The sequence below is a fragment of the Oenanthe melanoleuca genome, chromosome 2 (genome assembly GCF_029582105.1).
Source record: "Oenanthe melanoleuca isolate GR-GAL-2019-014 chromosome 2, OMel1.0, whole genome shotgun sequence".
Lineage (NCBI taxonomy): Eukaryota > Metazoa > Chordata > Aves > Passeriformes > Muscicapidae > Oenanthe > Oenanthe melanoleuca.
The window spans coordinates 52,154,382-52,168,650 of record NC_079335.1 but is presented as its reverse complement, the minus strand read 5'-3'; the positions used below and the strand labels follow the sequence as shown (position 1 = coordinate 52,168,650).

The following is a 14,269-nucleotide window of genomic DNA, read 5'->3' as shown; positions in this document are numbered from 1 at the left end:
TGCTCAAAAAGCATATTTCTCCTTTCAAGGTCAGCTAGGTCATTTTTATTCCATAAGGAACAGTTGTACTTTTCAGAGTGCAAGAGGTATTCACTTCTCTGCTAGTGATAGAGGGCCTGAAGTTATGGAACTCCTCTCTTATTTAATGTTAGCCAAATGTTCATCTCTGATGTCTTCTTGGATTTTGGAAGTCAGTAAACTGTGCAAACACAACTTTAACTTGCAGTGGAGGAGTGGAGGAGTTTATTGCTAAAACTCATTTTGCCAGCAGTCCACTTATAAGTAGCTGATTTTCTATATCATGCTCTAAATTTGATATTTAGTTTAGACCAGCAGTCTTGAAGTCATTCTGTGGACAGGAGTCTCTTTCTTTTTTTGGAAGATTCAATTTTTAGTTCATCTACCTTATCATAGACTTTTAAAAGTAACTGATTTTTTTCCTACAAGGTATTCGATGTCTCTATTGGCACTGGCTGATTTGTGTGAGAAATGAAGTGATTGTGTTTTAGGGCTGATTCTTTTCCTTCCTGTGCACTTTTTAGAGTTCTTCTCTGCATGGAGTTTTGTTGTAGCAAGTCCTTCAGACTACTTGTCATTAGGACAAGTTACCCATTAGGACAGAGATCTAGCAAAACAGGTTTACTTCCAATTTCTTTTCTTCTTCCATCTCATTTCAGATTACTTCTCAAAACAAGGCGAACTTTTATGATGCAGTAGATTTCTGGGCTAATGGGCCACTAGGTGAAATAGTAGGCCATGACTCTGGCATAGATAACTCTTTGTTAAGTTTTCCCAGTTCTCTCTTTTTAGGCAGTTCTTGTGTACAAGGTCCTATTGTATTTTGAAACCATAAAAGGTAAGAGCACAGCATAGGCATGTAGGAAGTAGAGGGAGAAAGGAAGTGCTGGACAGTGCAGGGTTTTTTGTGGAGCTGCTGTGGACAATACAAACCCTGAAGGTAGAGACCTCATGTGTTTGCAGCATCCTGGAAAAACAGAAAAAAGGATTGCTGATGGTTGTTGTAGAAGACACACCTTGCCTAGCTTTATCTAGCATCTTCATCTAGCAATTTTTTTTCTTGATCTGGTAGTTCCTTTAATCTACTTCTGTGACTGTTCTTTTGGAAGACAGCTTGGCAAGGAGGCCCTTTAATATTAGGGGAATGTTTGAAATATGTTCTCCTTGTTTTCAGAAACGGTGGAAGGAGCTCTCTAAGGAGGACCAAGCGCCAAGTTCCGAGCAGTCTCCTCCACACCCAACCAAAATAACCACAGAGAAGTACAATGGGAACAGCATAGTCCTGGAGAACAAAGATCAGATGGAGAAAACAAACACTGACCTGTCCACTAAAGTTCAAGATATCACAGATGGGAACATTGAAAAGTAGGCAAGATAAAGAAACTTTTAAAGGCAGATACACCCTCAAAAGGCTGAATTATTGTCTGCTTTTCTTACTGTAAAAAACATACAAGATCTTTCTGCAGTAGCAAGGGAGAACAGGTGGTATTTGACTGTCTTATTTAATGTTTTTAAAAATACCACTTCAGTGATTCCTTGTGATACGATTTTACTGTTCAGAAGTCAAGAGAAGAAAAGCAAATGTCTCCAACTGAAGCAGCTAGACCTCACACTTTGGAAGCATTTTCTTAACAGATTGTCAGTGAACTCCACTGTGAAGTGTGAATAGTGTATCCTAAAATTGTCCAGCATAATTTCATACTGATTTTTAAATACAGTGCCAACTTACGTTTCAAGCAATACATGGTTCCTCAGAAACACAAAGGTTTTATCACACATCACTTTCTGTGTAGTGTGAAATTGTATCATTGGAGCCATGTATTACCCTCTGCTCATGTTAAATCTGCTTGCTGTGAGTAGGTTCCTTTGGTTTAGCCGTGTCAGGTGAACTTGCCTTCCTTTAAGAATGCTGATTCCTCAGCTGGGAGGCACTATCACTTGGGCCTTCCCACATGTGGGTTGCTAAATGTTGATTGATAGCCAGAGATCCAGAAATTGGGCTAGGCTGTGCCAAGCAGAACCGTGTGGTGCACAGGAGGAGGCAGGGTCTGTCCCAAAGGGCTGCACACTGAGACCAGACACTGCAGTTCAGTGTAGATAAGCTGAAATTACAGAATAACAGCTGGCTCACCAAATGCCCCAATGAGTTTCTTTCTGTCTTCATGAGTGTTTTGAGAGTGAGCGACAGCAATTGTGTAGATGTTTGAAAGAGCCCCTCCTCACAAGAAGGAGTGAGGAAATGGGTTTTGTTAAAAGTCAATCAAAGTTGGGTTATTTTTGGTCAGTTATGCTGTCTTAGAGATTGTGAGGGCACTTTTGGAGACACAAATTTCAAGGTCATCCTGCTAGTTACCTCAGGTTTATTATGTCCTTTATCAAGATCTGTTTTGCATCCTGAGATGAGTACTATTAAACCTGCAGGCAGCTGTGAGTAGCGATTGGAGTCAGTGTATCATTGATGCTGGTGTGAACTCTGCAGTGGAGGCACCCTTTAAATACTGTGACACTTGCGCATGGTACCTGGCATTGCACGCAAAGGCAGCCTCCACACAAAGCAGTCACCAAAAGGGGCACACTCAGGGGTGAAAGACTCAGCTCAGATAATTTAACTAATTCTGTTCTTGTAGATGAAGTACTGTGTACATCTTTACATGTGTCATTTACTTATTCGTGGAGCTTCACTGTCTGAAACTCTACATCTAGGTGGTTAAAACATAATAAAAGATTGCTTGGTTTGGATTTTATATACTGCTGCCATATGTTACTGGTGTGTATGTTGGAAAGAGGTTTGCTTTAATAATAGAATAGCATTTTTTCCTGTTCTTCAGTGTAAGATTCACCTTTTTTTCTTTTTAAGTTCTTCTGTTCGAAAACGACTGCGAGAGGATAGAAGAGCAAACACAGCACAGAAGCTGCAGCAGATGAAGCAGAAGCTAAATGAGACTGAAAGAAAAAGAAAAAGGTGGTTATACTGGAAACCTATTCTCACTAAGATTGGGTTTGGTACACTGATTTTAATTGGTGCTTATTCTTGCTGGAAAATGTATCTTCAAGAACATTCCTTTGTAAGTGAACAGTAAGTGTGACTGCTCCAACAGATAATTTTTCTGGAAGGTAATGAGTAGGGATGTGACTTTAAGCATAAACTCCTTATTCCTGGAATGGGTACAGACTGTTACATACAATAGAGAAGTGATGTAAACTTGATCTCATGTCGACATCTCAGGACTTTCCACTGCAGGTACTTAGAAAAATGAACCGCTGCCCCCCCACAGAATTGATGGTTTTTGTTTTAATATGAGCAGGTACAAACTTGCTGCAACTGTTTATATACTTTTTAAAATGGTGTTCTACCAGATCTTGAACAAATGCTGAACCATGTAGGTTTAGCTACTGAAGGCTGTCTGGATTTAAATTTACATGCCTGACATAAGCAATAAACAGTGTTGTATCATTTACATGATTAATGCAAAGAAGTTATCCTTAAATATGTGTAATGTGTAATGTACTAGTGACATGAACATAAACATTTTATATTCTTACGACCTAGGATAAATATATTTTATAATTGCATATTTAATCTTTTTGTAGTTCACTGTACTTTTAAAAACTCAGTTTGTACAAATTTCTGACCAAAAGAATTTCATTTTGAAACTAAATGTAATTATAATTTGTGCATGAAAAGAATAGTGCAACCATTCCCCATATTTGACTCTCCAGTTAGAAATGAGCAGCTAGGGGTCTGATGAAGCACTTGCCAATTTCTACTCTGTTAATTTGCATTCCTTATTTATTTTTTTTGTAGTTTTCATTATTTAAGTAAGATTTGGATTTTTTTAAAGGCTTTTGAGAACTTAGCCCCCACTGAAAGTTATACTGTTGATTATTGTATTCAGACTTCAGCTACTGTTTGAAGGCAAATCTTGTTCAAGTTCTTACATTCCATTAAATGTAAAACATGTTTTGCATGTCTATAGATTTTAATTGTTAGAAAGAATAAAATTAATTCATCAGTAATAGTTGTAGAAAACACATCAAAGGAAACTGTGGCTCTAATAGAAATGTTGGTAATGTTCTGCCATACCCAGTGTTTCCAGCTGTATGAGCCACTTTGGTAGCTTCACAAAGTCTAGAACTGCTTTTCGGGTTCCCCAGCACTGTAATAGAGATGTGCTAGTAAAACACTTGATGACTAGTATTTTGGGAATATCTGTGCTACAGTCCCTTTGAAATTATTGAGCACTCCCTTTCCATTATTTGGGTGGTAACACTTTCTAGATAGTAACTCAACACAAACCACTTTCTCCCCTGTAAATTACCTTTGAAGACACAAATGGTATATGGCTGAATGTAGCTTGTTGTTCAAGCTGGGATCTAGTAATTTGTTGGATTGGATTGTACTTTGAAATGGGAATTTTATTTATTCAAGCATTGCCTTGTTGGGTAACTTCAGAGAAGTTATGTTTTCTCCTTCCGTTTTCTAAGCTTGTTTGTTTTCTGTGGGTGTGGGGTCTTGGGGGTTTTCTTCCACCCCCCTCCCCCATTTTGTAAAGCACTTCTTGGATTTACTGCTGAAAAATACTCAAAGAGCTGGATGATTTTTTGCTCCTTATTCAAAGGAATTGACGTCAAAGTTTTCCAGTACATCCAAGCTTGGTAGTCACATATGAGGCATGGGGCCCAATTACTCTGACATTTACTACACGAAGCTAAGTACAGCTTACTCATTAAAATTCTCATTTTGCAATAGCTGGTACTATTCTGGACTACGCTGTTTGTATAGTAAACAAATGCTGAAGGGTCTGGATGAGGAAAACAGGTGTAGTTTCATGGCGTACTGGATTCGGGAAGTTGTGCGTCAGTAGAACAAGACAATTTGTTCCATGGCATAGCTGGCCAACTGTGCGGCTTGAATAGCAAAATACTGCTGGGACATAGCACAGGCAGGCAGCTCATATATTTTAAGACATTTCACAATTTTTACAACCACAGTAATTTTTAGCCAGCAAGAAGACTGTCAAAAGTTTTTTTTTCCTTTAAATTGAGGACAGGTTTTTCAGTATCAGCTATAACTGATAGTAGGTGTAAATGTATGTGCCTTATAAAGATATTTTGGTTATGGAAAAATACATGGAATGTAATTTAAATGCTTTTGTAACAGAAATATTCCAGATTTTATTCTAGATACTTAAAAGCAGCTAAGGGAAAAGTGCAGGCGAAACTTGGACTGATACCACACTGTCATTTATTGCCCTTCTTTTGGCATGAGGATTTCCTGGGCTACCAGTATCCTTACAGGCACGGAGCTGTAACTGCAGCTTGTCAAGTTGTCACTTCATTTTTTTTTTTTCCTGATTCCATCTTCTAAATTCTGGATTTTCAGTTTTCTTGATCCTGAGTAATCATTCCTCAGTTCAGGGTGGGGCAGGGCAGGGGCCAGCCAATTCAGATCACCTCATACTCTGTTACCTTCTTGATGCAATAAAGCAGGACTTGCACATTCAGCAGTTGTTCTGTAAGAGTTTGGTTCTGTGATTGGAAGTACCTTGGGAGTCTTAACTGTTAATAATTTAGGGAGGATGAACCAAGCCTTGGACTATTCAAAACTATTTTGAACAGTGAATTGTTCATGATAGTATGAGAATAGTAAGGAAAATCAAATTATTGGTCTCTTTGTACATTCCAGGAAATAATTTGGATAAAAATCTTCTTTCTGGTCCATCACTAATCCTTAAAACCAAAATGTGGAGGATTGTTTTCCTTGGTGCACACTAAGCCCTTGTGATACTTTGTTATTCTGGAAGATTTAAATTTGCAGCAGTTTTGCACAGCTTGGATGTTAAATAGGAACAAATATGGACCAAAATGAAGAACTGTCTATCCCAGTCACCTCTATCATAGGAAATGCTTAAAGGGTGAAATTGAAGGACGTGCATTCTGACCCCTCTCCTCTCCCCCTCCTCGATTTCTGGCAAACTGCTGGCTAGTCCTAAACATGCTACTTCTAAACTGTCCTTGGGCTCAATTCAAAATGTTACTGTGTTGGTTTTTCCCCTCTTCTCTGGAAATGCATAAGTTGAAATATTTGATGCATAGTGGGCAGCTCTGATTAAACAATGTTTCACTCTCAGATGAACACTTGTGTACAAATTATGCAAATTTTCGTTAAAAAAATACCTAGCAAACATTTGGACCTCCACTGCAAGGGGTTTGCAAGATTGGAATTAATCCTCTAGTTTTCCTATTTGTGTTCTTAGTGCAGGGACAGTCCACTTAGTGACGGTACATCTGTATTTTCCTTGAAGTGTATTAAGTAAAATAATTTAATTCAGTGTGAAATAGCAATTTGGAAGAAACCTCTATATTTGCTATGGAAATGACATGTTGCCAGTGAAATGTGGCTTGTTCTGTTAAACCTCAAATAATATGGTTTTCTGACATCAGTTTATATCTCCCTGAAAAGGGAAGAGGCGTAAATGTGTATGCATGTATGTGTGACTGGATCATGCAGGCAATGAAAAAGCCTGGTTAGCTTTATGTTTCATGAATGTAAACCAAATTATTTAGTTTGCTGTTTGGCATTATACTAAAACCTGAGACACTTGACTGCATGAGAAACTAAATTAACAATGACAAAAGAGGAAGTCTTCTAGAGGGCCAAGTGGCTTAAGCCAGAGGACTGTATTTGCAAAGGTGATGTGACACACAGTAGTCTTCCTGGGCCTTTTTGTTTGCCCCCAGAGTTTTAAGTCAGTCTTTAATTTTTATGTACAAAAAATAAACGTGTTCAAAATTGCATCTCTGTCTGAGTCTTTCTTTAAATTGGAAGCCCTCTTTCAGTGTGTCATAACTGGTGGAGGAAAGCTGGTTTATGAATCAGTGCAGTGCTTGCAGAACTCAGACACATTTTACCTGTAGTAGCTTGGGGGTGTGGTACTGTGAACACCGAGGTCTCTTTCTGTACACTCTTGGAGTAGAGCCTTCTCTTGCCTAAGAACAAAATCTCCAGTGCTGGGGTGTCTTTTTCACTACAGGAAATCTTTGCCTAGAAAGAGTTATTTTTGAGCCGCTGTAGCAGGATTGGCCTCCAAAGCTGTGAGAGGTGATGTGTTTTGAGATGTAGCCTGCCATAGTCCCTCTGAGGCCCAAGGAGACTTCTGCAGTGCTTGTGTTTAAATGTGTGAGGAAGTGGTTTGCTGAACTGAGACCTGTACTTGAAACTCTCCAGCAAGGATGTGCCTTATAGTGTAACATGGAAATGCATTCTGGAAAAGCAGTGGCTTTCCAAGAGTACTTGCTCAGAGGCAGTAGGTGCTCCAGGGAACACATGAAGCTGTTTGGTGTTGACAGTGAGCTGCAAACCCACTGTCAATTCTTAGCTTTTTTGTTGTTGTTTTTATCCCCGTACTGAATCGGTGACTTTCTTTTGGTTGTATGTCGCAGGCCGAGACTGACTGACACCTAAGCCTTCAAGACTTGTGAATATTCTGCAGCTATAAACTGCAAATTATTGACATGCAAAGCGAGACATGACTCCCCCTCTTCGGGAACAAAAAGTGAGGTCTGTTAAGTACCACGAAGACCTCAGTTATCTGTTTACAGCGTAAACTGCACCGAGGGGATGAAGACCACCAGCAGCGTGTGCTACTTTGCAAAACAAAATAATTTACCATCTTGTGTTTTTATAATTGCCTGTATTAATGTAGAAAGATGTAAAAGAAATAAATTAGGAAGTATTTTGTTTTGTACTGCCATTCTTATTGTATTTTTATACTTTTTGGCAGCATTAAATATTTTTTTAAATTGATGATGTGCTGTTGTGTGCGCGTTATGTTAGGGAGAACCTTTTCAGAGCGTGTGTTGTGGAAAAAGAAGGGTTTTGCCTTAAGGTTTCCTGACACTTGTCTTAACTGGAAAGTGGCAAAATTAGAATGTGTTTTATGCAAGTACTTTCATTTGTAGTTTGATTTAGGAGGAACTCTTGCACATTTGTTTTGTAATACACCATTAAGAATATTATTTTATTAATCTGACCAGTTGGTTTGGTAATTCTTTTTATGTTTGCTATAAAATATGCACAAAATATTCTGAGTAACTTTGTGACAGGAAAGTGTTTTGTTGGTGATACTTTAAAGGGAGGAAAGAGGGAAAACCTGAACTCTCTTGACCCATGGTCCTGTGTAGTTAATTGGAGCTGAGGAACAAAAATGAAGCGCACAAAAGTCAGTGGTGTCTGTAATTAAACAGGTTTTGGATTGTGCCATTGCCATGTGTTCTATGTACGGTATTTTCCTTCACATGTCCCACCTTCTGTCAGTGTTCTCCTCGACACAGTCAGGATGGATTGGAAATGGGTAAGCCAGAGTGCTGCTTAAAGGAGTTCTTCCAGCCCTGTGCCTTCCGTAATGGAGCTGATCTCAATTCTGCACTTGTTCTCTCATGGTTTCAGATAAACCTTAACTCACAAACTCTATATATTTACTATGACTCTCTAAACTGGCATGTGGTGGGGTTTTACATGGAATTTGCACCTTGCATATTTTTGTAACAGGTTTTTGTACAAGTCATATGGTTACTGAAAGTGAAGTGTGGAAGGGGGGAAATCTAGGCCAACTGCGGCAATTTTTGCTAAAAATGGCAGCAGTCTGAAATCTTATCAGAACTTGGTCTTGAGACCCATTCATGAAAGCAGTCATATTCAGGGTTGCGTTGGACTTGAAGGGGAAGCTGAAGCAGGGGAGTGCTATTTCTTGAGCTAAAGACACACCTAACACTATTCTGAAATAGTCTAAATTGCCAGTCTGATTTGTCCAAATTCTTTTTTCCTTTACATGATTACTGTTGTTCTGAGCCTGTGCTGGAGGCGAAAACAACATTGCTACTTGATTCAGTTTTCATTTTCATGTTGGTGCAGCTGTGAAACTAGGAGTGTTTATAGCAAGAGATTAAGCTCTGCCAAAACCAGTGCAACAAACCCTGCTATTGTTGATTACAGGAACAGGGCCTGTTTATACCTCTTGGGACATCTTTGGATAAGGCTTTCAGCTGTTCATGCCTTTTACCTTTAGCTATGGTTTAGGTTTTCATTATTTCCCCCCTCTTGGAGTTGAGTAAGCATGTAGTACATGACTACTGGAAATGTACATGTGCCTTATTATTCTACCTGCTGCAATCACATGCAACTAGTTTATCTTGTGGGGCATAGACAGCTGAATATCCTAATAAAAATGCTGACTGCCCTTAGTTTTTAAATAGTTTTCAGCTACTGAGGTGCTGGAATAAAGTTGGTGTCAGCCAACTTGATGAATCGGCAAAGGATAAGAAGGGCTTTGTTGGGTTTTGTTGAGTGCTGTCTTGTGACAGGAGAAGTCTTGCTTTCTGATCTGTATACTTGTTTGGTTATTTCTACACAGGCCCCAATTCTTGACTGCTGTTGGGAAATAGTTTAAAAAGGTGAAGGAAGGGGAGAGAAAGGACCAAGTTAGTGTGTGACTGTAGCCTTTAAAGAAATGGAGTTAAAATGATCAGATGTGAAAGGCATTTTTTCCAAAGAATCTATGATTTACTAATCTTTTTTTCTCCATGTTCAAGGGCAGTGTTGCAGAGGTGTTTTTATTTTTGCTAGTTGCCTGAACAGCAGGGCAAAGGCGCAGCCTTGTCCTGCAGGAAGGTTTTGGTGTGTGCAGGGGCTGCACTTGCCTGTCCCGGGCACTGGAGGCAGAAGCAGCTCGGGGCCAAGGGCAGCTCCACCTGCGGAACTGCTGGCCTTGGAGAAGCTGCATCCTTGTTCCTCTCACAAGGATCCGACTGCCCTCTACCTTCTTCACAAGGAACAGGAAAGCCCTGAGGATTTTCTCTTTCAGCAAGTACTCCCAGTGTTCTCCTTTTCCCTTCTCAAGATTTCGCTCAGCTGTGCCTCTTTAGGAGGTAGTGGACATCTATGGCTCACTTAGGAAAAATACTGTAAAGCAAATAACACCCCTTTCATTGCTTCTGTCTGGTCCTTTAGTCCATCAAGGCTTAATTTGCTCTCCTGCTCTATATACACCTCATAGTCACTTGGCTCAATTTGAATATGGTTATTTTTCCAACTAGCTTTGGGCTTACGGGATTTGCCTTGTGCTTCACATGGCCTTTTGTCTGCATTCCCTGACTGCATCTGCATTTTGATCACCAGCTTACCAGTCTGGATACCTGTGGGAATTCCTAAAAATATATTTTGGTCAATTCTCAATTTTCAACTCTAGAACTGACCATCTTGCATCCATGATTTAAAGTTGTTTTTAAATCAGCTGATGTGACCAAGCACTTCCAAAAGGTCAAAATTGATCATAGCTAAATACTATAGTGCAACAGGTACCATCACAAACATTGAACACATGAACTTCCCATCACACAACTGCTGTCTCAGACTAAGCCTGCAAAATACACAGATACCAGAAAGCCTGATAACAGTCAAGATTCCCTGGTTCCTTTGTATTTCAGAGCACTATATTCATATTCAGTCTAAGAAAGCTCATTGACCAAGAAAGCTCATTGACCTAGAAAGCTTTAGTTTCAGCATCTTAGCAGCTTCTGGAAATGGAATGGAAGCCTGGAAAAAAGAAGACTCTGGGGTAACCTAATTATGGCCTCCCAGTTCCCAGAGGGACCCTACAAGAGAGAGCTGGAGAAGGACTTTTTACAAGGGCATGTAGTGAAAGGATAAAGGGAAATGGCTTCAAACTGAGAGTAGGTTTAGGTTGCACACTAGTAAGAAATTTTTTACTGTGACAGTGGTGAGGCACAGACTCAAGCTGCCCAGAAAAGTTGTAGATGCCTCATCCCTGCAAGTGTTTAAGAACAGGTTGGCTGGAGCTCTGAGCGACCTGGTCTAGTGAAGGGTGCCCCTGCCCAGAGCAATGGGGTTGAAACTAGAGGATCTTCAGGATCCTTTCCAACCCACACTGTTCTATGACTCTATGCAGACAGAAAATACAGAACAGCTGTTACACTGCTTGCAGCCTCCCCAGTTGAAGCTACCACAACAGCATTGGGAAAAGAAGGCAAAACCAGATCGCTTCTGATCTTCACTTACCTCACCAGGAAGTCTTGGGAAAAAAGTTAAGATCCCCAGTTATCGTGGAAGTGGAGGGTTTTACCTTCCAAGAAAATCCATGCCTACACATCACTCTCAGTTCTCAGGTGCATTAAAAAGGAGCACCCTAAGCTTGTCCATGGCAGTAACACTTAACCAGGGGAAAAGGTTTCTTAAAAAATATTTTATTAGAAAAAAGCCTCCAACCAAAGTTACTCAATAAACAACTGTACAAAACATATTTCTTTGGTGAGTTTGTGAAAATTGCCTTAATTTCTTTAGCTACCCACATACACAAAAGGACTTTTTCTTAAATAAAGCATTTATGGAGACACCAAAGCTGCTGCTCCTTGGCAATTACTGTGTAATCACCACCTCAAGGGACATCTGTAACCACAGAGACTCACAGTTCAGAGCTGTCAGAAGAGGGCAGGTGGGAGACCGTTGCCAAAAAGTAAGCGCCAAGAACTCGGTATCTTCCACTGTGAAGAAGGATCTGTGGAATTGTTGCTCTATAACAAAACCAGAATAATTAAGTTTTAAGTAGTAAAGGTGTAACTGGCACATGTATTAAAATAATGGGCGTCAGTACAGGTATCAGTGTCATAGTGGTTTGCTTTAGAGAAGAGCACTGGAAGAGAGAACTCGATCAAACCTTTACACAATTTTTGCCCACACCTGTCAATCAAAAGAACTGCTGTTCAGATTTGTTTTTTCAGGTGGGGAAACTCCCAGTGAGATTCTAATACAAATATCTATTTTATTTGGCATATTCTTGATGATCGAGAGCCAAAATGAACCCATGTGGACTGAAGAAAAATGAAAATAATAGATATAAAATATGAAAGCAAGAACTTTAGATGAAACAGTACTTACTTCACTTTTAATTAGTTGGAGCCATTCATTAAGATAGTTAACGAGAACAAATGCATCAGGGATGTTGTCTCCTTCTGAGCAAAATTTCAGAAGAACTGCCATTTGGATTCCCTCTGAACAGCTGCAACAAAAATGAGCATGCATTTATATTTCATTTTTAGATCTACAACAATTACATTTATGTATAGATATACATAAATATACAGAGCAGCAGTAATATGCACACATCTTGTGAAAAGCCAAAACCAAAAATGACAAATGTATGGATATATATATTTTTTTTTTCCTCTCCAGATTTCCTTGATCACATTTCCACACCTCACGTTCTTTTGCTTAATCTTGAATTTGTTCTTTACTTTCCAAAGCAAGAATCCTACATCTTGGGAGAGTATTCAGGTATTCTACATACTTAGTTTGCATTTTTGTGCTGGTGAGGTGCAATACACATCCTTTGATACAATCACTCCTTATCTTTCTCTGTATTTTAAACCAACAGTTTTGCAGGTGGCATATCACTACTTCACTCAGAATATTCTTAATTTTTAATTTAGATATTAAAATGGTTATTTTAAAATTTTTTACCTCACATCCTGGCAGGTCTTTTCTTTTGCAATTGTATATGGTTTCCATACTGAATTCAGCATAAAGGTAAGCATGGCATTAGTAACTTTACTGCTGTTGAATGCAACAGTGTGATCAGGTGTCAAAAGTAATAATTAAAAAGTAAAAGTCAATTTTCCACCTGACACAACACATCTTTTGCAGAACCACACTGTTGTGCTATAAATGACTATTAGTTCCTAAAATTTAAAAATTCAGCTTTCACCACAGCTTCTGATGCATGCACCTTTTAACAAAACCCCCACACCTAATTTTTTTGCTGGCCCTGAAATCTGAACTCATTCATAGTGCAGAATGTTTGCGGGTTTTGGGGGTTTTTTGTATAACTGACGATGGAACCATTTGCCTCAGGAAACAGTTTCAGTTAAAGTAGCAGAGGTACAGGAATTCTACTATTCACAAATTGTGGTTTGGATAATATCAGGTACTAGATTGAATGTAATCATAACTGTAAAAACTTCATTATTTTTCATTAGTCTATTCCCTTATATTTTTATCTTATTCTAACTTTATGATCCAGGACTCCCTACTTCTCTTCATCTTAATTATGATGAAGGCCTGACCTGGAAGAAATTCTGTTCCTATAAAGCCCTACTCAATAAAAAGAAGAACTTTTCATTTCCTATAACATAGTAGTTTATAAGATAATTTTACCCAAGTACTAAAAACAAGACCTTTGATATCTTTCTGTGCTTATCTTTAGGCAACTCACCTCTCAGTAAACAATAGTTTTGTGATGCCACCCCCAGGTATATGCAGAATTTTGTCTGTATCACTTATTCCAGGGTAAGCTGCTACTCTTTCCATTTCTTTCCAATTTAGCTCCTTCATGCGGCCTCCGACTGCCTTCTCCAGATCAGGTGTGAGCAGGTAGCGCAGTGGTGTCCTAGAAACAAGCCAAGGATGCATTCAGTCTGCCAAGGAAGGACGGACACTACCCCAGTTATCACTTGTGCCAGACAGAAGGTGCAAGCACTGAGCACCTCACACCTGCAGGGAAGAATTGCTCTGACATTCTCTCCTTCTTCAGATCAAAGTCTGAAAGTAAGTCTGTGGCCTCAAAACTGTACAAACTACTCAACTTTCTGCCACAAATAGAACTTAGGTACCCTTTTAGGGGTTCAAATAACTGGTAAGTGCCAAATACACAAGCATATAAATAGGGGAATTGCTTATGGTTGTTAAAATAATTTACAAATAAAACGTGTTTTTTCTTTCTTCAGATAGGAGATGTTTAATTCAAAATCTGTTAGGGTAAACTTGGACTTCACCATGATACAGTATTTTTAGTAAGCTCACACTACTAGCACATTCAGACTTCAGTCAAGTTAAAAGTATTTTCTGAATGCATTACCCTCACTCTTTAGTAAATCTGCTATAAGGGAGTTGTTCTGTGGTGCTGAGGGGGCTGGGAGGGTTTAAATCACAACTTATGACTTAAACCTCATCAAATAACCATCAGTCCCTCATTTCATTCCATGTTAGCTGGCCATCCTGCAATTGAATGGATCTACCACTATATCTGGGATGTGCATAGATCTGAACTTCCTCTGCAGCCCTGTGCATTTATAGAGCCTGAGGACAACAACTGCTGAAATATTGGCTTTGCAGGAATAAAATTTTGTTTCTCATTAAATCACCAATTATGATGCCCTCACCCAGCAAGAAATGACTGTT

General features: G+C 39.2%; 1 protein-coding gene across 2 annotated transcripts in view; it reads left to right on the top strand.

The window, feature by feature from the left end:
• PTPN2 (protein tyrosine phosphatase non-receptor type 2) overlaps nucleotides 1–7,825 on the top strand; it is a 29,794-nt gene extending 21,969 nt beyond the window's left edge. Inside the window, exons 8-10 of one of the 2 annotated variants that reach the window (XM_056483023.1) lie at nucleotides 1,193–1,383; nucleotides 2,876–2,980; nucleotides 7,462–7,825. In XM_056483023.1, the coding sequence (XP_056338998.1) occupies nucleotides 1,193–1,383; nucleotides 2,876–2,980; nucleotides 7,462–7,483 (318 nt within the window). In that variant the 3' untranslated portion in view covers nucleotides 7,484–7,825. Of the gene's footprint in view, nucleotides 1–1,192; nucleotides 1,384–2,875; nucleotides 3,084–7,461 lie in introns of both variants that reach the window. The other variant, XM_056483022.1, reaches the window with a different exon arrangement.
• The last annotated feature ends 6,444 nt before the right edge of the window (nucleotides 7,826–14,269 follow it).